The 25,143-nt window shown below is 40.7% G+C and overlaps 1 protein-coding gene across 1 annotated transcript in view; it reads right to left on the reverse strand.

Annotated features, from left to right (window-relative positions):
• baiap2l1b (BAR/IMD domain containing adaptor protein 2 like 1b) overlaps positions 1–24,615 on the reverse strand; it is a 30,537-nt gene extending 5,922 nt beyond the window's left edge. Inside the window, exons 1-12 of the mRNA XM_042392839.1 lie at positions 23,516–24,615; positions 21,341–21,416; positions 20,964–21,050; positions 13,985–14,046; positions 12,528–12,599; positions 10,903–11,037; positions 6,112–6,264; positions 5,680–5,835; positions 4,918–5,032; positions 4,445–4,661; positions 2,039–2,101; positions 759–978 (exon numbers count right to left, since the gene is read on the reverse strand). Of these exons, the coding sequence (XP_042248773.1) occupies positions 759–978; positions 2,039–2,101; positions 4,445–4,661; positions 4,918–5,032; positions 5,680–5,835; positions 6,112–6,264; positions 10,903–11,037; positions 12,528–12,599; positions 13,985–14,046; positions 20,964–21,050; positions 21,341–21,416; positions 23,516–23,566 (1,407 nt within the window). The 5' untranslated portion in view covers positions 23,567–24,615. The remainder of the gene's footprint in view (positions 1–758; positions 979–2,038; positions 2,102–4,444; positions 4,662–4,917; positions 5,033–5,679; positions 5,836–6,111; positions 6,265–10,902; positions 11,038–12,527; positions 12,600–13,984; positions 14,047–20,963; positions 21,051–21,340; positions 21,417–23,515) is intronic.
• Between the last annotated feature and the right edge of the window lie 528 nt (positions 24,616–25,143).

The raw sequence follows: 25,143 nt of genomic DNA on the forward strand, positions 1-25,143 counted from the left end.
TTGCCCTTATTCAAAGTGTTTTTGAACAGTCTAAGTAGAGGTAAAAATCCACTTAGTTTCTGCAACTGCTTCATGGATCATAGGTTAATAGATGACTGGAAATGACCAAAATGCTCTGGGCAACAGACAGGACAGACAACCAATGTTACTACATGTAACACCCAATTCCAATCCACATGATTGAACGTTTTTACACAAGTTAACTACTTGGTCAAGGACTTACAGGTGCCTTTTGCAATTAAGTACAAACCTGCAACACATCAACATAGTAAGTGTGTTTTCTTCATCTTGCAAGTTAAAAGCACCCAGAATAAACACCTGTCAGTCTGTGCTGGTGCTTAATGTGTATTTTTCATGTGATAATCTCATCATATTAGATGTATCCACAGCAAATTCAGTGTTCAACTGACCCCGAGTCCCAATAACTGATTTTTTTCTGTGTATGTCAGCTGACACTCAGAGTGTGTCAGAGTGTGGTCAGGTTTCTGTGGCAGACATAAAAAGCTCATCTGACACCACTTACTTACACACACACACACACACACACACACACACACACACACACACACACACACACACACACACACACCCACACACACGTACTGTCATCAGAAGTCAAGATAAGACTGCACAGCTGAGGGTACAGTAGGTATCAGGTGAGGTTATGGCGGGACTGTACAGGAGGAAGGTCTGGTAGGAGACAGTAGGTCAAATTGCTATGGACTGATTAAAACTGAGATCTAAGCCCACTGACTGACCGTGTTGTGATCAGACGAGGAGGAGGCTGCAGAGGGCGTGGGGGAGTGCTGGTGGTTGTTATTTGTGGTGACGGTGGGCGAGGTGCTGTTCTTGATGGGGTTGCGCTGCGGGCTGTCACAATAATCCGCTGGGGGAAGGACCATGGTCGCCTCGTCTGTCTCTGTGTCCTGATGGTGCAGGTTGACCACGCTCCTACTGCGGTATGGGGCAGCAGACACACTGTGGAGGAGGAGCGGGAGGGATGGTATGACAAAAGAGGGAACAGGGTGGATGAAAAAGACAGAAATAGAGCACAGACAGATGGGGGGGATGAAAGGATGAAAGATGGAGTGGAGGAAGAAGAGTCAGGAAAAGGAGAGAAGAAAAAGGCCACTTAATCAAACTAATTACAGGACTCTGCATGAGTCTTTCAGGCTGTGCGTGTATGTGTGTATGTCTGCTCCTGTATTTCTATCTTCAAAGGCTGTTTGAAGACTGTATCTTGGGTTTAGAATTATATTTAGATTAAGGTTTAAGTAAAAATTGATGTTAGACTTATTAGAGATGATGTTAAAATTAGGGTTATGGGATGCAAAGCTAGGGCCCAATTTTAATACCACACAGATAAAAATAGGGTTCTTCATGTGGTCAGCGGAGGGACCTCATGAAGACAAGATACACAAGGATGTTTATGTGTGTTGTTGTGTCCCCCGGCACTGGTTATAGTTTAAACTTTCTGACTCCATGACTGGTAGCAGTTGGCTGGCAGCCTCTCTGTGGGAGGTGCAGCATATTACGATCTAATAAATTAATCCGACAGGGATTAGTCTCTTTGAAGAAAAGCCTGGAGTCGACTCTGTGAACCTTCTCTCGCTCCCTCTCTCTCTCATCAGCAGCAAAATCTATTCATCAGCACACAACATCATGTTTCCTGATATTTTGCTGGGCTTGTGTGAAAAGTCCAACTTAGGATCCATTTTAACCACACAGAATTGAGTCTTTCAGTCTTTGCATGAGCAAAGGACACTTTAAAGTTTTATTCACATTTATGAATCCAAAATAAACAGAAAGACATTTTTCATGTGGAGAAATGATTGAGGACTGAAGGTTGAACGTCGGACAATAGGAATCAAAGGTTGAGGAAGGGGAGAGTCCCCTATAGGATTCGAATGGTCATCACTCTAACAGGAGTAACTAGAGGAAGCACTACCAACAATACAGCTGGCTGTAACATGAAACCTGCTAGAGTGTGTGTGTGTGTGTGTGTGTATCTGTTAGCTGGAACGTGGAGTCTCCTTACCTGTTGTTATTCACGAGTGGTTCAGAGAGTGCTCGGCAGTACGATGAAGGGAACCAGCCCCTCCTGAGGAGATAGAGACACAGAGAGGAGCCAAGTTAGAGATGATTACATCTGTGGTCTATCCTACTGCCAGTCTCCTTGTCAGCTCTCATTGCACAGAAATTCTCTAAATGATTGCAGGACAGCGGTGAAGAGCTCTGTTGCTCTAACCTTTACTCAGTGGCTTTCTCCATCTCTTAATTAGAAGATACAGAGACAGAGAAGGAATACAGAGACAGTTACAGAGACATACAGGCAGATCTGCTCCTTTTTTTCCCCCCACATTGAGAATTGTCAAGATAATTTAGAGCTATTCTAGCCCTTTCTATTGTTGCATATACTGTGTGGATGCATACCTAGGTAACTATGGTAGCAAAAAGCGGTGATTCGTCATAGAAAAGACATCCTGGTGAACAGATGCTTTGCAAACACAAACATCAAATTATCACCACAGGGTACTATTTTAAATGCTTTTCTCTTAACATATCCTCCCTGTTGGTTGGAGACTGAATGTTTTCCATCTTTTCTATGGTGCAAAGGAAATCAATGACTTGAATGAATCAAGGTCTTGCTTGTTACCTCCAACTTGCGGAGCTGACACAATTTATCAAGTGTTTGTTTAGAACTTGAATCAATCTTTGCACTTGTTATATAAATGAGTCAATGTCAGACATCAGAGACTTGAGGTTTCTAGCGGCTGCAGTTCAAGAAATCATGAAGCAATTTGTTCCTGCCCACACACACACCAAAATTAACTCAACGAGTTGAGAAACATAATGAGAACAATACAAGCTAGTCGAATGATTCAACTGACTGAAGGTGACTTTGCTTTGACAATTTATCAGTTTGACATGATAGAAATGGATTATTTCTGATTTAAAACACATTTAAAAGAATTCACATGACAGTACGAAAAGGTTCAGGGAAATAATGAGGGAGATCTAGTCTGTGTCACAAGCTCAGTCCAAGGACTGTGTGTCATTGTGCTGTTATGGTACAAGATTGTTCACTCTTTAATAATCTTTGTGTAGCCAATCAGCCTCTCCCGCCATGTGGATAAAATGTTAATATTTACACAACTGGCTTGGAAAGTAAGTTCCCTTTGTGTACCTGTGATAAAAACGCTCTCAAGTCCTACTGGAAAATACAACTCAGTCAATCACACTGTTACTAATAACAGCTTTTATTTATTTAGAGAAGGGTTTTCCACTGAACACACGTTCTGTTTCCAGCACTGTTGTTACCGCTGGTCGCTGAGAGGCTTTGCTGAAACAACCGTGGATTAATAAAAACCTTTCTCAAGGACATCTCACTGGCACAGGTAGCCAGGGGTGTGTATATCTGCTGGAGTCAAAGTCAAAGCGAACATGGTAATTATGTGCTTAGTTACAAGTCAGTTGTCGTTATTTGTCGAATGCTGTGTATTACCATTGCCTTTTTTTGTTCACTGTGATTCAAATGTATCTCTGTCTTGCTGACATTCATTCCTCAGTTCATCCTCAGTATGTGTGGGTATCTGAATAAGTCTGGGTGTTGCCTGGTGAGTTGCTGGGGTACACTATCAAAGCTTATGTAAGACAAAGAAAGAAACCCAGTCTGAAACCCAAATGCATCAAAGCCAAACCCACCTGCGGGACAAGAAGCCTAACTCGTCAGATGGTGCGCTCTGATAGACATGATGATGTACACGTTTTTTAGCCTTTAGGCACTTCCTCTCGCCCCCTCTTGCAGCGGCGAGGCAGAAAGACCAAAGTTTTACTTTGTGGCAGCCTCCCTTTTGAAAGCAACTCACAAATGATTCCTTTCTATCCTTGATCAGTTGTTTGGACATATTTGCCAGGTAATTTCCCTTTATAGTGACGAAGATCAAAACTGATGAATGATTAAAATTCAAAAACACACTTCCAAGGGCTTTAGATCAAATCCCTTTTTTGAAAAGTCAGACATCAGAGACCTGAGGAGAGCAGGCTCGCTTGGTGCCTGTTTGTGTGGGAGAGCAGGTGGTACTCTGAACTTCTCTCTCTGCCTCACTCCAGTCCGCTATCGTATATCCCACCCTCGGGCCATACTTTACTTTGATTTTCTTATCAGTGAGTGTTCCAGCTTAGGCAGCACTTACCGAGCCTTGAGCTGTGTGCATGCGTGTGCGTGGCCAGCATGACAATCAGGCTGTCCAGTTAGGACAGTGCAGTCCAACTCATATCAATCACCTGACTCATTGGAGGATTGCAGATACATATATTGCTTTTCATGTGCAATCGTGTCCCTACTTTACATATAGTATGTGGACAAGACTTCCCTCATTTGTGTGATTAAAGTCTTTATATGACTGGTCAATACAAATGCAGCACATGCGGTTGAACTCACTTTCCGTTCTTCTCCATTTCGCCGTACATCCACCCGTCTTTCTCGTCAGGGATGAGCAGGATGATGGCTTCGCCCTCGTCAAAGCTGAGCAGTGTGTTGTTGTTGCCGGCGGTGTGGGGGAAGATTGTGCGCACACGTGGCCTCTTCACTATATTGTTTAGGCCCGTGGCAACAGACACAGATCTGGCCAGACTGCCCTCCTCGCTGTTCCCGTGGTCTGGGAGAAAGGGAGGAAGAAATTGAATTATTTACATTTATTTGATACATTTTATCCTGTAATAGGTTTTGCAAAGTGTTGAAAGTTTTGAAAGCCATATACTAAATCCAAACCCAAGTGAAGAGAGTGTCATTGTTCCAGAAAGGCTAAAGGCCATTTACATTTCAGGAGAGAACAGACGGTTCTTGAGCACGCTTGAAGCCTCGCCAGCACAGAGGGAGGTGCTAAATGAAAACCAATGCCATATTCTTAATACCTGTGCTGTTGTTAGTCATGGTGGGTGCGGTGGTGGTGTTGTTCTCCGGAGTGAACATGTTAACCAGAGGGCTGGTCTGAGCCTTTAGAGGTGGGGCTGGAGGTGCAGAGATGTTCTGCCACAGAAAAAAAATGATATATGAATATATATGATACCATTACCACGTTGGAAACTGTGCAGGTGCTGCTATTTAACTATATTAGACTAATCTCTGTCACAACACCATAACAATAGCAGCCTCACAGCCTCAAAAGATAAACATGAACCTTATAAGTATATTTAGCAAGATGCATGAATCTAGTAAAATCCAACATAATTTAAGATCTAAACAAAACTCAATTTAGCTTCTTCATGTCTTGCAGTAATCACGATTTATTAAAAATAACATGTTACATTAATGTGAACATTAAGCTACGTCATGCTGAGTAAATGTAATTAATACATGCATTATATCTTGACTAGAATTGGATTTATTGTATTCAGTATTTCTGAATACTTCTTTTCAGATCGTATGTGGTATTTTATCAACTTCAGATCTTCAAATTCTCTGCTTATTAATATGCAAATCAATACAATAAGGTGCTATGACATCTAATCACATCATCTACTCTGTAGGAGGAGATTGTGATGTAATTATTAGGTTGCCATCATGCGTCGATCTTACGACGTTCTACCAAACTGTGTGCATAAAATAGAAAATGTTCTCCAATGCAGCAGCACGTGAACACATCTTTATTTGTACCCTCATCCCTCCCATCATACCACGCTGTGTCGTGACGGGGAGGGAGAGGGCAGCGGTGTTATGGAGACCGGCGTACGCAGTCCCTCGATCATGGACAAGATGCTCTCGGGCATGTCGGTGGCATCGTTGCACTGGTCCTGCCAGCTGCTCAGCTTTTCCGTCAGCATATCTCTGGCCTGTCCAGCAGGCGTAAGACATAAGAAAAGTTATTAAAAGAAAACATGAGTAATCAGGAGAAACAGTGCGCATATTTTCATTGCTATGGTAACAAGATGCATTGTGGGCCCTGAGATTGTGGGTTTTGGTGATGCGGTTAGATTTAAAACTGTCGGAGGTATTCTCTGTGAGGTATAATCTGATGTACTTCAAGGTCAGAACACTACAGCTCCACATTAAGTCGACTATTAAAATAGATTTTCACCAACACCGCAAACATGGCCAGTGTCTTTTACCTTGTCATGGAAGTTTGCAAACTGGTAGGAAAACATGCAGTGTTTGTCCACCAGGAAACAGAAGCGTCTCTTCTCCTCCAGCAGAGCTTCCTTGCAGCCGTCTGCGATGAACAACTGCATGTCCATCTGACGGCTCGTCAACGTTTCCAGGCACTGACAACATAAACATATGCACATATACAGGTGTTCAGTACTTGCAAGTTCTCCGTCTATATACACGAGTGGAAACATAGTAAGTCGGTCTGAATGTTTTGCGATGAACAGTTTTTTGTTATGCGCTGTCTTACAAGCTGCCATGTTGAATAGATCATCACATTGTCTTATCTTCCCCTCCACATGGTTTGAAGCCCTCTAGTCCCTTTCACTGCTGATCTATAGACGAACCAGACAAGGGTATCCTAATCTCTCTCTTGCAGGGGATATGTATATAAGTCTAGAGTTTATTGTATTGACAGATTTGGTTGCATTTAGTGTTTAGTGAAAGGACAGAGCAGCAGAGGGAGGAGGAGACAGGGAACAGCAGTTGGAGGGAAGGTCTGTCTTATCTACACCAACAGCCTGGGATTATAAAAGGTCAGAAGGCTACTCAAAGGATTTTATCCTAGTGATGTGGGTGTGTATGTGTAAGTGCATGCACACAGTTTTCTGAAATCACTTAATCTTCAGCCTGGACCATTTATTTCAGCATATTTATTGTTATGGTTTATTTTATATTTCTTTTATGAACAAAAATGAACACAGTGAAGTGGTTACTGTTGAATTTAAAAGGCTTCATACAGACTTATCTCCAAAGTAACTGCAGTAAATGTAGATATGAGTGAACTGAACTGAGAAGAATGGTTTCAGAAATGTAAATGCAGCAATAATGTGGGACTATTTTGTTATAAAACTATGGCACTATAGTCCTGGTGTGTGTATTTGCTGTGTGTGTATTTGCTGATGTTGCCACCTTACGTTAATGGTTGGATTTGAATTCTGACTCATGCAATACATTTGAATAATATTCTAACCACATGGAACATTTTTTTTTTATAAAGGACCCGACTGTTCACATAACACATATTACTTCTTCTCAAAAAAGTAATACACGACACAGTCATTCAGAGCAAGTCAACTTTTTTAAACACTGTCTTTGCTCCCTCAATCCTTGTCACAGCTGCATGTGAGCTCCACATCGTCATCCTCATCTAACTGGCCGGAATTGGCGCTCCTATAACAGCTGTCAAAACAATAGCACACACCCTCTCTTTTCAGCTCTTACAGTTGTCCTCTCTGATAAAGCCTTAACTGGCTGAGGGCTTTATTTACTAAGGAGCTGGTGCATTTATGGGTAAAAAAAAAAAAAAAAAAATTAGGCGACTTTCATCTCCTGTGTTGACTGTGTGCTCAGAAACATACTGCACATGGAAATCCATTTGGTAGGAGAGTAAAAATAAAGATCATTGAAATGTGTAATTCCCACTTATTTACTTACTTCCCTCTGGGTTTAAGTATCCACAGTAAACATGCCCTCACATCTCATACAGAGAAAATAGTACTGCTGAATTATTTCTATAGAAACAGTCAGAAAGGATCATAGATAACACCAAATAAGTGAAGTAATGATATAATAGAAATTTAGGAATTGGTTAACATTTTGCGGATTCTATTATATAATATAACTTTGATTATATAAAGTATATTTGTTATCAGTAAGTAAAAAGTGTCAGTAATCTGACACTGGCATGATCTACACCTGTGTATGTGTATTCAGTGACAAAAGCACCTGTAAACAGAGGCCATATCAGCCTTGTTCAAACAGCCCTGCCTGTCTACCTCACCACATAAGAAACTACCTGGAAGTCAGGAAGTCCTTAAATGAACCCGTCCATCAAGAGTGTTCTAAAAGTTGGTGTCTCACGCGGTACCCAACGTGATAATAGGCTTACTATTGTGGCTACAGGTCAAAAAATAAACTGATGCAAATTTCTGAAACAACATACACACCTACCTGAATAACAGTAAAAATAGATCTCTTCCCATCACCGCCTATCTGCTCTCCCTTTATTTCTGTTTGTTCCTGCCTCTGTATTTTCTAATGATCCCACTATGTTCTTAATTTAATCTCACTTTGCTGCTATAAAGGCAAGCTCTACTGCAACACGGAAGTCAGATTGGGTTTATGAGAAACTGTTGTATCACAGACCGCAGTCGCATACTGAAAACTTTGACTGACCTTCATGGTAATCAAAACAAAAGTATTATTCTGCTTTGTAAACTTCCAGAAAGTGTTTCACTCAGTTTGGCATGAAGGACTGTTGCATTATTTAACAGACAGTGGTAAAAACTGACAGACTGCACCGATCATCCATGTGATGTAAACATTTGTCTGAAAACTGGGTTTATTTTCACAAGGACGTAGAGTGAGACAAGGGTGTGGCTCAGCTCCACATTATTCCACATCTACTGTATATGAAGGAATAAACTAGCAGTTATATCTACGCATAATTATACATTATACATTATAAAAACACAGATTTTCTAAGTTTTCATTATAAATTCATCATTATAAATGTAATCAAAAATGTAGAAACCCTCAGTATTTTTCCCCCTAGAGACATAGAGAATTTACCCCACTACCTACTAAATATGAAATATTTCCAACAGACCACCTGATGAACACAACAAAGACCCCGTATCTCCAAATATGTATTCATCACTAGCATTCATTTAGATAATTGAGTTGTTCTATGGGGTAATTATACTATCATTAATTACGTTTTTCCTTGGAAAAACATACACCTGCATTTCATGCCAACAAAAGATCATTTAAACTGAACTGAATCGAGGGAGAGACAAAGAGAGAGAAAAGGACAGTGAACACCTTTCCAGAACTGTGGGAGTGGGCGGCATAATATCTAACGAGTAGATGAGGAAACAAAGAGGGAGTGTGAAATGCTATTTCGACGTAGAAATAGCATTTCTCTCCCTCTCTCTCTGTCATACACACACACACCCTCTTAATCACTTTACATCTGTCAACACTGCAGTGAGCCTGTTGCTACGGACAACCTGTGTTTATCCCAAGAACTATAGGTAAGAAAGAAAGAGGGATGGCAACTGAGAGGTAAGGCATAAAGAGAAAAACACATCTCCGCATGTCCCTCTTTGACACGCAAGAGAATTGATATACATCTAAATCTTTGTTAATCCAATGTAGAGAGGGTAAAACTTAGGCTGACTTTTTCTTGAGATTCTTTTAATCAATTGTCTGACACTTGTGACAGCTCTCCCACTCTCTTTTTTCCCCCCCCCATCTCTACTGTGTGATGGATCGTTCCCTGGCTTTGAAGTGTCTTTGGTGTCTTGTGAATCATCTACTGCTGTAAGCTCCCGACTCTAAGCTGTGACACCCTGTCTGTCTGTGTACCGGCCCATCTCTGTCTATGTCGGGTGTCTAAATCCTAATACCTGGCCTTAAATCAGACAAGTGAGCAACAACAGCGTGCGAACACTCATTCTTGGGTGGGAAAGGGCGGGAGGAGAGAGGGGTGGGGAGGAGAGGGGAAACAGTTGAAGGTGAAAGAGGGATAGAGATGGAGTTAAAAGTGTGAAAGTGCGGGGGAAAGACAAAACAAAAGAGACGAAACAAATGACAGAAAAAAAAGTTTAAAAAGATAAATAGAGAGACAGAGTTGACATGCAGGTCTCAGGAAATTTGTCATTTCTTGGGAAGTCACTGGCACTTGATAAAGTTAAGAAAAATATTCTTTGCCACTATTTTTGTTACTATCAAGTATTTTCTCTGGGTAATGATAAATCAAAGTTCATGTAGAAGGTTAAATCTGCAATAAACCTTAAGAAGTGATGGTAACACACTCATATTCCTTCATTAAAGTGTGTAATTCTGTTTTTGGTTGTCTCTCTCTACCTCTCTCTCACTTTCAGCGTGTTTGTGTCAGTGAGGCCGTTCCCTCTGCCAGGCTAGGCTAGTGTTGACAGAATACACAAACCCTAAAAACATTCACAGACGCACACAAACACACACCTAGGTGAACAGGCTGCCTGACTGGATCGATGGTAGGCGGGTTACGTAAGATCTGAGGCTGCTGCGCTCTCGGGGTCGTGGCTTCGAGGTTAAAGTCATCTGCAATTTTCATTCTTCACGGTTGCTGTTGGGGTGTGGTGGCAACATATAATGACAACTTAAACTAGCTATAATGACTTCACTTTCCACAGTGACTAACTGTCCGCTGACGTAAACCGCCAATGTTAACGGTGACAAAATCGGAAGGACCAAAATGAACCATGAGTGATAGTTATTGCCAAAAAACTCAAGGTCATTTGGTTGTCCAGATGTCCATTCAGGATCAGATGACTGGCAGCGTGAAGAGAGTGCAGCACTCGTATATATGCAGATATTGTATAGATAGTACAATGATTTATATATAGTAAGTCTAGTCGACATTCTTCCTTGTTTGCTTGCTTCTTTGTGCATCTGTCTATCTGCAAGGTGGTGCGGGGGGGAACTGCATGCAGGTGTGTTCGTGGTGTGGCTGAGCCCGACAACAAACGCAGATCTTCTCCTGCATGACTGCGCAGACCAGACACTTCAAACATTGTCCCCAACTACTGTTACACTGGCTTTGACATGGTGCGTCTCAGGTGTCAAGGTTTGTCAATGTATGTGTGTCTGTGTAATTATGTGCACGCACATATGAATACTCCTGTGGGTGTTTGTGTGTGTATCGAGGAAAGAGCGTACACCGTACACGGGTCATGTGTCGGTAGATGTGTCTGCGTCCGTCTCACCTCGCTCTCCTTGTTTTCATACTTGGTGGCGTTCTTGCCTTGGCTCTTTCGCCTCAGCTTCTTCAGTTCTGACTGGGATCTCTCCAGAGAATCCTGCTTCACCTTGTGCTCCATCTGGTATCTCTTAAATGTGGCCTGGAGCAGAGGAAAGATCCTTATGAATGCTGATATTTGACAGAATCTCGTCACGTAGCAGAAATCAAGAGTGAGGTTGCGCTTTTAGAATGACTGGCTCGATGTAGTTTTGCAATTTCAGTGGAGTGGTATAAAGATTGGGGGAAAAAAAATTTGGGGATTTTTTTTTTTTAGTTACATAGTAGCTCATGGGGGTTTAGACACATGACAAACCTCAGTTTGTATACTCGACATAACCAAAATTGTAATGAAACAAACTTATGTCACATGATCAAGTATGCTGTAAGGTTTTATAGAATAAACTAGGGCTGGGCAATATATTGATATTATATCGATATCGTGATATGAGACTAGATGTCATCTTAGATTTTGGATGCTTAAATATCGTAATATGGCATAAGTGTTGTCTTTTCCTGTTTTTCATGGCTGCATTACAGGAAAGTGAACTTACCAGACTGTTCTATTATTTGCCTTTACCCACTTCATCATTATATCCACATTACTAATGATTATTTATCAAAAATCTCATTGTTTAAGTATTTTGTGAAAGCACAAATAGTCATCCCTACAATATTGTCGCAATATCTATAGTATATCATATATTGTGATATTTGATTCTGTCCATATTGCCCAGCCCTAGAATAAACCATTTCTGAAACACGTTATAATTACTGTTATTCTATTTGATGTTGTTGGCGTTTTATCAATATATCTGATTCCATAGAGTAGACTGATGCATACTGTTTAGTGCCTTGATAATGTAATAAGTGGTATCATCATATTTTTGGTGAAGATGAAAATTTGACATTAGATAATTAGTATAATGATAGTATAATTACACATACAGCTACTTTTGTGCACATTTGCATCTGTAACACACTTGCGGGCGGCAAGCCAGAACTATCATCGACTCCCATTTGAAATAAAAAAAAAAAAAAAACAAGAAAAAAAAACATGCTTGATGTACCACTTTGATGAGTGTTGCTTCTGGAAAATAAAACTGTATTTTTTTCTTCTGTGTTGTTGTTGCAGCAATAACTTCCATTTACAAAATACATTAATTACCATGACTTAAGTCATAAAGACAGGCAATTATAACACTGAATTGCAGCACTGGATGAGATTATGGTTCAAGTGTTTGAGTGTAAATGAAACACCCGATGTCATTCAATGATCAGAGTTTTTCATCCATCCATCCTCCATACTGTACCGGCTCATCCTGTGCATGATCACAATCATTATTAATCAACTACTTTACACTAAGGCTTTTAATTGTGTATTTGTGCTTCCCCATGATTCCCTGTAGTCCACTAATAAATATGAAAAATACTCTAGACAATAAACCAATGATGAGAACAAACAACATAAAAAATACTTTTATATGGAAGTGTCACGAAGGGGATGGATGAAGAGCTGCTGCTACAGAATGACTCTCTCTCTCTCTCTCTCTCTCTCACACACACACACACACGTACACAGAAACTACTCACTGTCATGTATTTGACATCCATGTCAGTCTTTCTCTCCAGCTCGGTTATTATCTCCCTGTGGAACCTCTTAAACTTCAGGTGAGGAGGAGGAGGGGACAAGAGAGAGGAGATGGGAAGAAGACACACTGGTGATTATAAACTTGATGGGAGGATGGAGGAGTGCTACACTGTGTCAGCAGCAAACAGGGAAAATATTGTAAGTCTCAAAAAAGAGAAACGCAGAGTGATCGTTTAGAGTGTATTCGTGCGTGTGTGCGGGGGTGACAGCTGAGTCCAAGGTTGCGCTTATGAATGAGTCAGAAACAAAGCGTGGGAATGCCCACAGACTTCTCTCAGTTTCTCCCTTTCTCTTTCAGCTCTGGCTCTCTCTCATTAGTATGAGGGTGTCGAAGCTCCCATCGCCGCAGCCTTGTTGCCACACAGTGCCGGCGCCCACATGGGGCAGATCAATGAACTGGAAGGCCCCGTTACAAAACACACACAGAGAGGACCACAGAGACCTTGTCACACACATAACAAACACCCCTCGATGTTGGTGAAAGGTTTTCTTCTATCGTTTTTTTTTTCTGACTCGTATTGATGCTGTGACTCACCAACTGGAGTCCATTAACAAGTCAACCCACCCACTGATGCTGTTAGCAACAATGTCTCAGAGGAGTGCCTCACAACTTTTCTGCCCCAAGGGTCTCATTTAACAGGTTATTTTCAGACTGTGGTATTAATTATTTTCCTGAGCAGCAATCTTGTGCATTTTAATAGAAGAATCTTCTTGCTACTATGTCAAGATTTACTATAGTTCACGGCTGAAATTATCTAATCAATTAGTGGATGGAAAGAACATTAATCAAAAACAATTTGAATAATCAGTTAATCATTTTAAGTAATTTATCAAATGAAAATCCTCTAATTATCCAGTGTGAGAATTTACAGCTTTTCTCTGTCTCATATAATCACAGTCTACATCCCTTTGAGTTTTAACTGTTGTTCTGACAAAATAAACTATTGACACTTTGGGTTCTGGAAACTTTCCATGAGTATGCGTCCACTACCTTGGTATTTTAAAGACTAAACTTATTTAACTGAAAAAATAATCAACAGATTAATCAATAATGAATATAATCCTTATTTGCAGTCCTACTGTGGTGTTAGCATTAGCATACAGTAAGCTTTCTGACTGCAGTTACAGCTGGTGTTTTCTCAGGGCATGTTCAGGCCTGCCCCCTGTTTACAGTCAGAACAACTGCTCCTACAACTCAGACCTGTTGTTTCCCTTTCTCTGCCTGTCCATGGTGCTACTGTAGTCGATGTGGGGGTGGGGGGGGGTTCAGAGAGTGAGAGTGTCAGACGAAGTGCATTTGAAGTGAGGCAATGCAATTTGGGAGCAATTAGGTTATGCAGGAATTTTCAGGAAGTATGTACACGCAAAACTCAAGTGCAAAAACGTATCTTGCTCTCACATTTTCCTCCAGCTCAAGATGAACCTTCCTGTGGACTTCTGAGATCCCCATCAGCACTACACCTGCCAGACAGAGAGAACAAGAGAAGGAGGAAGAGAAACAATGTACTGGTTAATGTCTGATGAAAAACAGACTAGCAGTAATCCATTTGTTTGGTGTTATTAGCTTTTTCTTTCTGTCTTTGCTGAACAGAACAAATAATCTGATCTAAAAGATCTTTTGCAACACTGACACCAGTGTCCAATCACAGTGAGCAGAAATGAATTAATGTATTGCTGTAAAATGATGCACGTCATTTGCAACCCCAAAAACTATCGAATGTCACCGGCAACAGATTATGTTACAAAGGATTTCCTTCGTTGAGAGGAAACGAAAATAAACACATGTGCCTGGACCAGAAAAACTGGACCACCTACTGCTTAGCTAATCAAAAAGAGCTCAGGTGGCAGGAAGCCACATATTATAACTTTCTGTCTTTGCATGTTGCTCACCAAATCAAATTAGGATTATAGAGCACAATCATTAAGTTGAAAATTGTAATTAAATTTCCTATTGACCTTCCTGCTGCAGTGATCACTGTCAGTGATTTAAAAGTGAACATAAAAATGATCAAAAATCATATTTGAATTCACAGTACTTCACAATTATTTTTAAGAATCTCTCATTAAAAGAAGCATACAACAAACAAATGAATATGAAGCTTGCTTTAACAAAAAGTAAAACGTTAATGTGCTAAAATCAAACAATAAACCCGTACTTCAAGGCTCTGCAGCATTATGCAACACTGAGAACACCAATCTGAGCCAGATGGCCTTCAAGCTGACTTGTGTCTGTTTCTATCATACTGTCTGTGGCCTGGATAGCGTTCACAGATTGAAAAAGCCCCTGAATGTGTGTGTTTACACACTCAAGTGTACGTGTTTGGCTGGTGCGGTCCCTTGACAAACACCATTTTTAACACCCCTTGTGGCTGGTAGACACAGAGGGACAATATATGTGTGTGTGTGTATATGTATGTGCGCAAAAAAAAAAAAAGTGGAAACTTGAGACCACATGTTTTGACTTTTTCCCATACTGGGCTTTTCCCATAGGCATTTAATTTCCGTGTACAGTGAGGAAATGTCAACACTAAAAATCCCTCAGTAGCCAACAACCACAGCTGCACTGTACACAGCAGGATTAATAATGATAAAACCTTGAGAAGTTTTTTCGAACACAGAATTTCCACTGCAGTGTAAAAGCTACTGCGGCTTCTGCTTCAGAGCACATGAACATCTAATTTGATACAAATGGAGAAGCTGGGTCATCACTTGCTAAATAAACACTTACTCCTTAAATATTTTCACAACCTCAAAGAAGACTTCTCTAAAGATAAATAAAAGGCAACAGCTGTTCTTGTGACAGTATTTCTCTGTCTTCAGAGTGAAATTTACAATGAAATAAACACAATCAATAAGGTAATTCCATCACTAGTGGGGCACCTCCAATAGAAAAAAAATCCTTTCCTTCAACAGTGTTCGGATGTGCATAAATTAACTATGTAAACCAATGACAGCTGTTCAACAGGCTGCCAGTCTGATGTATCACTATGACCTGTGCATTCATCAGTATGTAAACAGCCCCTCCCCGCTCTGTCTTTCAACATCTTGCCTGCCCCACCTCGCCTTATGGTGAGACTGGCTCTTTCACTCAGCGCAATTCAAACAGCTCAGCAGATAAAGGCCATCAGATCATTGAAGAAAGGGCAGGAGGAAAGGAAATGAGAACACGTGGGGGTGATGGGCAAAGGCTTGGATAAGAGGAGAGGGGAGAAAATGTATAAAAGGAGACATATAGTGAGACAGGAAAAGGTATGCTTGAGCACTGGATATGGCAAGAAACAGACATATGGGAGAGAGAGAATTAGGGGTGATGTGATGGCAGAGGGTAAGAAAAGTCCAGCTCATTATTCAGAAAGACACAGAATTTAAAGTAAACCACCCACTAAAAGGACCTGCGCAGGACTGAATGCCCAACATATCTGACTTAAGTCCCTTTTTATCTTGCAAAACGAACAACTTCACCTGAAAAACGTCAGCAGGTGTGGTAAAGATTCAAATACCTGACAGACTGGTTTGTTTGTAGGGCACAGAAGTAGTGAGTCATTAACATAACTAAACTTGACTAATGAAATCATAGCGAATGTGATGTCATTACATGTTACTGATTGTACACATTCGCTACAGTGACATCACAGGGATCAACTGTCTTTTTCTACCAGCAGTTCATGCTCATTTGTTTATTGTTGCCATGGTCTGTACACAACGTTGCCGGGCAACAGGTGTGCTCAATTGAGCAAGGTGTGAGGGCAATAGTGTGTCATGATGTAGATATCACACTAGAAGCAATCCGTCGCCATTAGCTAACAAAACCAAACCTACGGTGGATAAACCCACACAATACAGACATGCTGCCTACAGCCCTGTTTACCCAGGCAGTAAATGAGTCTGGAGTCGTGGCTGGACACACTGAGCTTTGTGAAGCAGAATTGCAGTCACTAGTACAGGGTTGATAACTGCTGCCTAAAACACAAAAAGGAAGCATATGGCAATTCAGCAAACTTAAATGAGAAGTAAAGTATTTCTTTTTAGTACTGGAGCCATATGTAAATACGAAAGTGCAAAGACTTTTATGATCAGAAATTCTTTAGGCTTTGTAGTTCATGTCATAGTGTCAGTATGTCCTGTTTGAACAAGACAGCTGAGTGATTTAAATCACATCTCCTTTGCCTCTGGTGAGGTGTAAATTATGCAAGCAAACATGTCATGTTCTCCTACTCCGTCCTATAGAACAGCAAGTGCGACAAAGACAGGGGAAAAATGCTACTGTTCTTTATTTTCTTTCATAATCTATGATGTAGAGATTGGTGTGTCATGCACATCTGTATGTGTTTGTATAAAGAAGCCTCAGCCTTGTTATTTTGAATGAATTCTATGAACAATGATCACTTAATTGCAACTGATTTAACATAAAAAAAAGTGTTATCAAGCTCCATTCTTGAGCCATGAGCTCTGTGACTACTGTGGAGCAGAGATAAAGTAGAGGAAATAAAGTTAAATACTGTAGGAGGACATGTTCTGCGAGCGAAATAGAACTGAATGTGTTCAAAATATAGAAAAGGAAAAAAAATGAAAAAACCTCCCTTTTTTTGAACTGATTTTGAAAACAACATTTTGCTGGTAGCATGCAAAGCGGCCCACAGTTCTTCCACTGTTTTGACTGACTGTGGGCAAAATAATCCTGGCATCGCCGACAGCCACCTGACACACCATGCAAACATGCTTGGGTTATGTAAAGTGGGCCTGATGCCATTTGAACAGGCCAGGATGCATCAAAGGACGGCGTATGTGTGTGTTGTTTTTGTGTATGTGTGTGTGTGTGTGTGTGTGTCTATGGAGCGTCTGCAAAGCCCTTTCTGCTGTAAAAAGGACAAGGGTGGATGAGATTAAATTCCCTGCGTGCAACAAAATGCTGCACAGTCATAGTGTCTCATAGGCTTAGGCTAACAGTTGTGGGGGTTTTTGTCAAAAATCTTTGAGGAAAACCAACAATATATGTTAGTTTCCAGCATCATTAAGACTTTGTTTCACCTCAAACACAGTAAGGTCTGACCAGAGAAGGAAACAAGTCAGATATCTAGGTGCTTGAATGAAAGAACTGCTGACATTTGAACTCTGGCAGAGGAGGAGGACAAGGAGGGAGACTAAAGGAATTAAAGGAAGACGGTAGGAGGACGACGTGCACTGGTCCTCCAATGCCTCTCAAGAGTATCTGGTTTCTGGTTGGCTACGCGTCACTGGAGCTCAGGTTTCTGACAGGGCAGCTTCACTACGTCCACGAGCAGGCTCAGAAGCAAGATGACTTTCTGTTCTTTGAAGAAATTCATTCTCATTATCATTCTTTGAGCAGAGTCTTGTAATCTTGCAATTCTGACAGCATTCAGTGTCAGACGTCCTGCTTGATAATAGCGGTGTGTATAGTTCAGAATCCAGTTGCAATGCATTCAGCTTTACAGGCCGAGATCATTAGATTAGATGAGACTGTTTGTGGTGTGTATTTAATCACCTCCTGCTCCACATAATCCCCCATAATGACTCAGACTAAACTGAGCTGTCATGAGACCAGAGTGTCTCGCTCTCTCTCTCTCTGTCTGTCTCTGTCATACAGGGATTAGCAGGTACTGGAGTGTGTCCACAGGTCAGGGGTGAGTGTGACTCAGCCTGGACATCATGACTCCACCCTACACAAATCATGTATCATTTTCTGCTTATGTTTAAAAGGGGGGCTTTCTCTGTTTATTTGTGTGCAGCACTTTGTAGTTTATTGTTTTATTAATTAGACTCCAGAAATAGTCAGCAATTTGTTTGTGCCCCTCCTCTCATTTCCTCTTCACTTCCTATTACAGGAAACATATTCCAGGCTGTACTCACCACAAAAAGACCTGGATTACTGTAAACTGTTCTGATTATTATCCTCTTACAGCACAAACCAACATCCTTTGATGCATGCAGATATAAAATCCAGGTGGAAATGAGTTCAAACCGAGCTGCCTCATTTAAGCAATTTGGGTGTTTTTTAAAGTTGAAATCCAACAGTATTGAGTCTTTTCATTACTTAATATTTTAAAACAGAGCACTATGTCATGACGTGCCAGTCTGTTTTCCAGAGCCTGATGGAGAAAGTGCCTCAACTGCACACTCAGAGTGTATTTTATAACCTCCAGATGGCAAATCACTGAGTGTCATGTTATTATGTTTACTCTCCACAATGTGGAAAATACAGGCTGTCTTAAAATACGGCGAACGCACAGTCACATCCTCAACATGTGCACAACACTATTTATTAAAATGATAAAGCACCCAAAACAGGATCAAACCCCTATGAACAACCTGTAAATTTAGACAAAGCTGACTGTTAAAGTATCAAAACTTTTCAAACCACTGACAAACACACAAACTTTCCACTATTAGAATCCATTGTAACTTACATGATTTCAAGCTGACCTCGCCTGCAGTTCTTCATTAAGGAGCGAACATACTTTTTAGAAACAGTTTGCACGGGGTGAATGTTATTATTATTTGGGGTTTTGTACCACTTTAAGTGTACCAGGAGACCGACACCAGTAAAACACCAGGTGGCACTTCCTACTGTGCTGCTGAATTTAATTAGCAGTTTTTCTGTTGATCGGCAGGGGAGTTGAGAATCATACAGTGGTTAAATCAACGTGTGCCACTAGTGGCAATGAGTTAAGACGCCAGACATTTTTGGACTGCAAATTAGCTTGTGGGAACTGAAGCCTGGGGAGTTGACTAGAAACAAACAGAGGACCAAACAAACCCTGCTCCACAGTATATCTCTAAGCTTATCACACATAGCGTAGTACTTCCATCACAAACATCACGTCGGCAGTAATCAAAGTATAGCAGCTGCTGTGGTCAAGCTACAGTGCTCCTGGTTTATGTATCTCAGTGATAAAGGAGAACATTAGACAGAATAAAGTTTAACTTCATTTTGCTTACTTTCTTCCTACAAAAACAATACAATTTGCTCAACATTCAGCAGAGTCAAAGCCACATCTGCACCAGTGAATGGCTGGAGGTTTTTTCATATTTTGTAGATTACATTTAAGGCTTTGCATGAATTGTCCACTTGATGTTTTTTCTAAACTTTTGAATCCTTATCAGGCATCCCCAGATCCCCACTGCAGGTTTTCTGAATAAAGGTGACCAAGTGTTTTTAGAAATAAACTTATCACTCAGGCTATTTATGTTACCTTGCTTTATCTTGTGATTAAGCTGTTTGCCTCCTTGATCTTTAGCTTGAAGTCTCCCTCCACTCAAAAAAGGTTTTTCTACAGTTGGATATTTGAGCCACACTGTGCAGAATGATGTATGTGCAGAGTTTGTTTTCATGTTCATCTACTGAAAGTGCAAAGTGTCTCTCTGCTAATGTAAAATCTAATTTTAAGGGGCGGGGCTTACAGGCATGATTTGTGACATCACAACTAGTTTGGAAGATTCCACTCCAGAATGCAACTTACACCAGTGTGATGTGGAAACCTGAATCCTCCAGTGCACAAACACTGAGACTGGACTTTACAGTGAAGTAGGAGACATCGTGTGTCCAGCACTTAAACTTCTGAGATGAGGGAAGAAGAGTAGATGCCACTTTCAGGATTTTAATGAGGTACATACATTTTTGTGGAAAAACCATATCAGACACTGATCATATCTGATTATAATTGGCCTTTCTCTCTCTCTCTCATAAGGAGTTAACACAAGTATGCTTTAGTAAGCGTGCGCACACACTCACACATACACCAAAACACACAAACCCTCATTACATTATTTTATTTATTTTATGTCTTTGCTGGATTTATGCCTACTTTATGTTTGCTTTTTGATTCTATGGTTGCTTGTTTGCTTATTTTTGTGGATCACATGACTTTTGTATTTGCTTATAATGCATAATGAGGTGAGATTACTTTCATAAGCCTCTAGGGGTTTTCTAAACCTCACCTGCACAATTTGTTATAGTTGTATATATATAATTCAAAGCAGAGTATTTTTATGTCTACGTGTCTGGAGGGGATTTTTAAAGAAATGTACCATTTGTCAGTTTTGTTTTCATTGATTGTGAGGCACTGCTTGACAAAAAACCACTACTATCATTAATGTTGACTTTAGAACAGCATTCATATAAATGATTACTTATGTGAAACTGTTAATGTCTGATCTGCAGAACGTACTATTCAGCCAGTACAGGTAAATTGCAGACATGTACTCTAAAGAGGCACCCCTGGAAACCAATAATGAATGCTTCTGACACTCAAGTGAGATAAACAACTATTTGAGAAAGGCAGGAACTCATTCAACAGTCTGCAGATTTCACTAGTTTATCCCATCAGAGAGCCAGAACAGAGGGCAACATGGAAACTTACCTAATTCTCTGGAGACAGGAGACACTGCAGCATTCTCCCCAATCTTAGACATTGCATCAAAATACAACTTTCCCGCCAGGGTCATTGCTGGGAAAATGATAAAATGATTATTAATGTTTATCAAAAAAGTTTGGGAGAAATATAGGTTCCCTACGGTGTGTGGAGGACCATTGGACAATGACCTACAGCAAATACAATATTCAGATCTGGCCTTTGAAATCCTTTTTTTTTCTGATAGTGGAAATGAGCACGAAGAATAGCTCAGTGGTGAAAGCCTTTACTCTCCCAGCCAATCTTTAACTTTTTATGTTACAAGCATGTATCTCTCTAAACTCTAAGTTACTGTAAATGTTTATTAAGAGAGTCAAAATGCTCACCGGCCACTGATTTCTCATAGTTCTTGCCGAGGTTGACCAGGTTCCTCAGTCCTGGGTTGAACTGATCCATCACATTCTGAGTGGGTGGAGACGAAAGGAGAGAGACATTTGGTTATTTCGTCATTTGAGGTTTTCATTTTTACTGAGTGAGATGACATGTAAATAAGTTAAACCCTGCTGACTAATCATTAACAGGAGCTATGACCTATGACCTTTAGGCACAAATTCACCTTGCAAGCTATCTTAATTTGCTTGACAGAGGATGTCATAGAAAGACACACAAAGAATAATTGCAATAATTTGAGAAAACCAAGAAGAACATTCACATTGAGTATAATGCATATCAACATGTTTAACACAGCATTGTGAATTTTTAGATGGACAAAACCAACAGGGCTGGTGGTCTCCATTCAAGAATCAATGTCACAGAGTGGAACTATCATTTATAATCATGTCTTAGACTGAGTACTTATCTATGTTATTATGTAAAGTATTGAGCTATTCTCTCTCTTTTATGCAGTGTCTAACATAGTTGTGACGAATATCTATGAGAGGATAAGGGCTTAGCTTAAGTTCACACCCAAGCTCAGAATGCAGGAAATGATAAAACATCAGTAATCCACCTTAAGTTACACAAGGCAAACAATGTTTCAAGAGCCTTGTAATGATCAACATTCCTGATTCACACCTTTGTCAATAAATGGCATTCAACCTACAGATACTGTGACTCTGATGACAGCATACATAAGAAATGACACCTTGCATCATGCAACTGAGGAGGTTTATTATTATGAATAAGCTATGTAATTTGATTTAGAACATGTATGAATTCAGACTCCATTAGGAGCTGTCATTCTGTCAATGCTAAAAACACTGCACAGTCTCATAATTAAAGAAGTATGTACAACTTGACATATTGTTGTATATCAGAATTCATATAAGATGTAAAAACTGTGAACTCATTCACCTTAAGAACATCCTCGGGCACCACAAACAATACAACGTAGCCCTTATTTGTTGCCCTGCTCTTGCAAACACACAGTATTCTGGGCTATTGTTGATTATAGCAGCAGAGGTGATGGCTGCCGAGGAGCTTGCTGTATAATCTTACCGCACAACACACACACACACAGCCAGCTAAATTATTAAACCTGGAGTCTTTTTTCCTGCATTTCATCACACCAAGGAGCTGTGGGGGCTGTCCCGAGAGGAGGCCAGTGATAAAAGCTATTCAAGGAGGCTAAATGCTATGAAGAGGGTGAGAAAAGCAACTGAGTCTCTTTTTTCCCCTCTCAATTCTCTTTATTCACACTCAACCTTCACTGTGCCACCTGTGGAGTGAAGTATGCAGACCTGGCTGACACTGTGTGATAAGCTACATCATTTGGCTTCATTTTGAGTGGATTTTTTTTTTCTTTTAACCCAAATGAATTAACAGCACTCAATGTGAGGCAATTGACCGTTTATTAGAATTGTTTTGGAGGACAGCAATTCACTTACAAAAGCACCCACTTATCTTTATAGAAATAATTACTACATGGCACAGATGCCAGAGTAAACCACCGAGCAGTTCAGATGATGCTGATCAACGAAGGCAGCACTTTAATGAGGAAATGGCACTCCTAGGGTGGGGCTATTTTCTTCAAAGAAGTGATCAAAATTCACTGGAAGTCCACTTCTGGTTCTCAGAAAGCACAAACTGTTGATAAACTTGTTTCCACACTGTAGACTGGAAATTGTACTTATACACAGGTAAATGAAAACAAAGGGGGTATTTTAGATAACTCTAACCAGAAGCACAAGACCCTTGAAAAATAACTTGTATACAGAAAAGTGCCTGTGTTGACACTTCATTTTAATATTATCATAATATAGGCTATATTCTGCTACTTTATCAGCCTTAAAGGAAAGTAAATTGAGTCCAGGTGCGTTTGCCCTCCACTGCATCTTTGTCTTTATTGTTAGTGAACAAATCCAGCTACAACCCAAATAAACTTAATGAGTTTTAATTAAAACATAATGAGATTAAATTAAGAACACCTGAGCTGCCAATGTTGGGAACTACAACAGGTTGTTCAACAGTGGACACATGGATCTGTGCCTCAACCTGTATTTTCCCCGTTCTCGTGGGCGCACCTGTTGTGTCCACAGCCTCCTATCACACCAGCAACCCACCTTGTATGTACTTTCAGTGAGCTTGTTCACCTCCTCCGCGCTCCTCGACATGTTTAAGTTAGATCCCTTTCGACGTCCAACAAAGAAAAAAAAAGAGAGAAAAAGATAACACCAACGCCAAACGACAAAAAACGGGTCCACTCTCTCCAACAGCCAGAGGGGAAAGTGACCAATCCTACGAACACACAGAATTCCTCATAGCCAGCAGGAGACGCAACACGCACACATATCTACCAAAAAAGATCAAAGTGAGAGAAAGAGAGAGAGGAAAAAAAGGAAAAGTGAGCCCAGTGGAGGAGAGTCCAGCTGTCTGCTGCTGCTGCGCTCTGCGTGTGAACACGAGAAAAGCTGAGCTGTCAAACTTGTGTTGTAGGTGGTTAGTTCCCAGGAGGGGAGGAGGCCTGAGGGGGTAGTAAAGTAAGAAAAGGTGGAGAGGCGTCAAGTAGACCGGAATTAAAAATAATTACCGTCTTTTCCGGTTGGCTATTTCAAATTAAATCTATTTTTGGTTGTATTAAACCGCCTGTCAAGTGACCACAATGGGCAACCTGTTGAGGAGATCTTCACACAGTGTGAAAATTCGTTCTGTTGGCCTGCTAAGTGTAAAATTCAACGAAAAACATAAATTAGTTGACATATTTTTAATATGTTTTATATGTTTTAGCCCCAAAACAACGAATCTTAAACTAAAGCTGGAGTGCATGACTTTTGTCTCCCCCTTCTGGCAGTGACAGTAATTACAAAAACACCGTTGACACGTGCTTCTACGTCATAGGCTCTACAGTGGCCTACTCCGTCTTACTCTTACGGTCTGATAACATTTGGAAAGTCTAGAAGAGCCCAGTGAATATTATTTTATCCCCATTCAAGTTAGCAGAGAGCTACGGAAGCCGGCACAGCTGGCAGAAGTCTCTAGTGCGCAGGCTCTGCCCATAGAGCGCGCGCAGTCTGCATAAATCCGGCCAGCGCGGGAATGTCAAACCCGACACCAGATTGAAATCTCCGGTATACTGTGAAATACAGAGACATTTGCTAATTTACTGTACATAAATATGGACGATGCGTCTCCACTCAATACCGCTATGCACAAGTGAAGCCAAACTATCTCCTTTACGGGAGCAGCCATCTTGCTTGTTTGACGTCATTTGGAGCAAGAGTTTGCGCAGTAGAGTCGGGACACGCCCCCTCCGCCGTCCCGCCGCCTGACGGAGGTTTGAGGGCAGCTGTCACAGCTGTCAATCATGAAGTCGCACCCCTTCTTAAATCGTTAAATAACCAATTATAAACAAACTTGTCAGAAAAATGAGCACTTGGACAAACATTTGCGTGATACGAAAAACCTAAAATGACAGAGACTATCTTTGGGAAAAATTTATTTGATGTATACTTTGATTGTTTAGTTTTGGCTCATGTCCTAGCCGCTAACATGGAAAGGGCGGGACTTATACTGCAACTAGCCACTAGGGGGCGATCGAGATGTTTTGGCTTACTTCTGGGGAGCTGTCATGACGTGCATATTTGTACACAGTCAATGGATTTATTTGGTGGTGATTATGTAAATTCATTTGGCAAGGGCTTGAATGTAATGACGTTCGTTTAGATGTAAAAGTTCTGCACTGCAAGTTTAA

This window comes from Thunnus maccoyii, chromosome 18 (genome assembly GCF_910596095.1).
Source record: "Thunnus maccoyii chromosome 18, fThuMac1.1, whole genome shotgun sequence".
NCBI lineage: Eukaryota > Metazoa > Chordata > Actinopteri > Scombriformes > Scombridae > Thunnus > Thunnus maccoyii.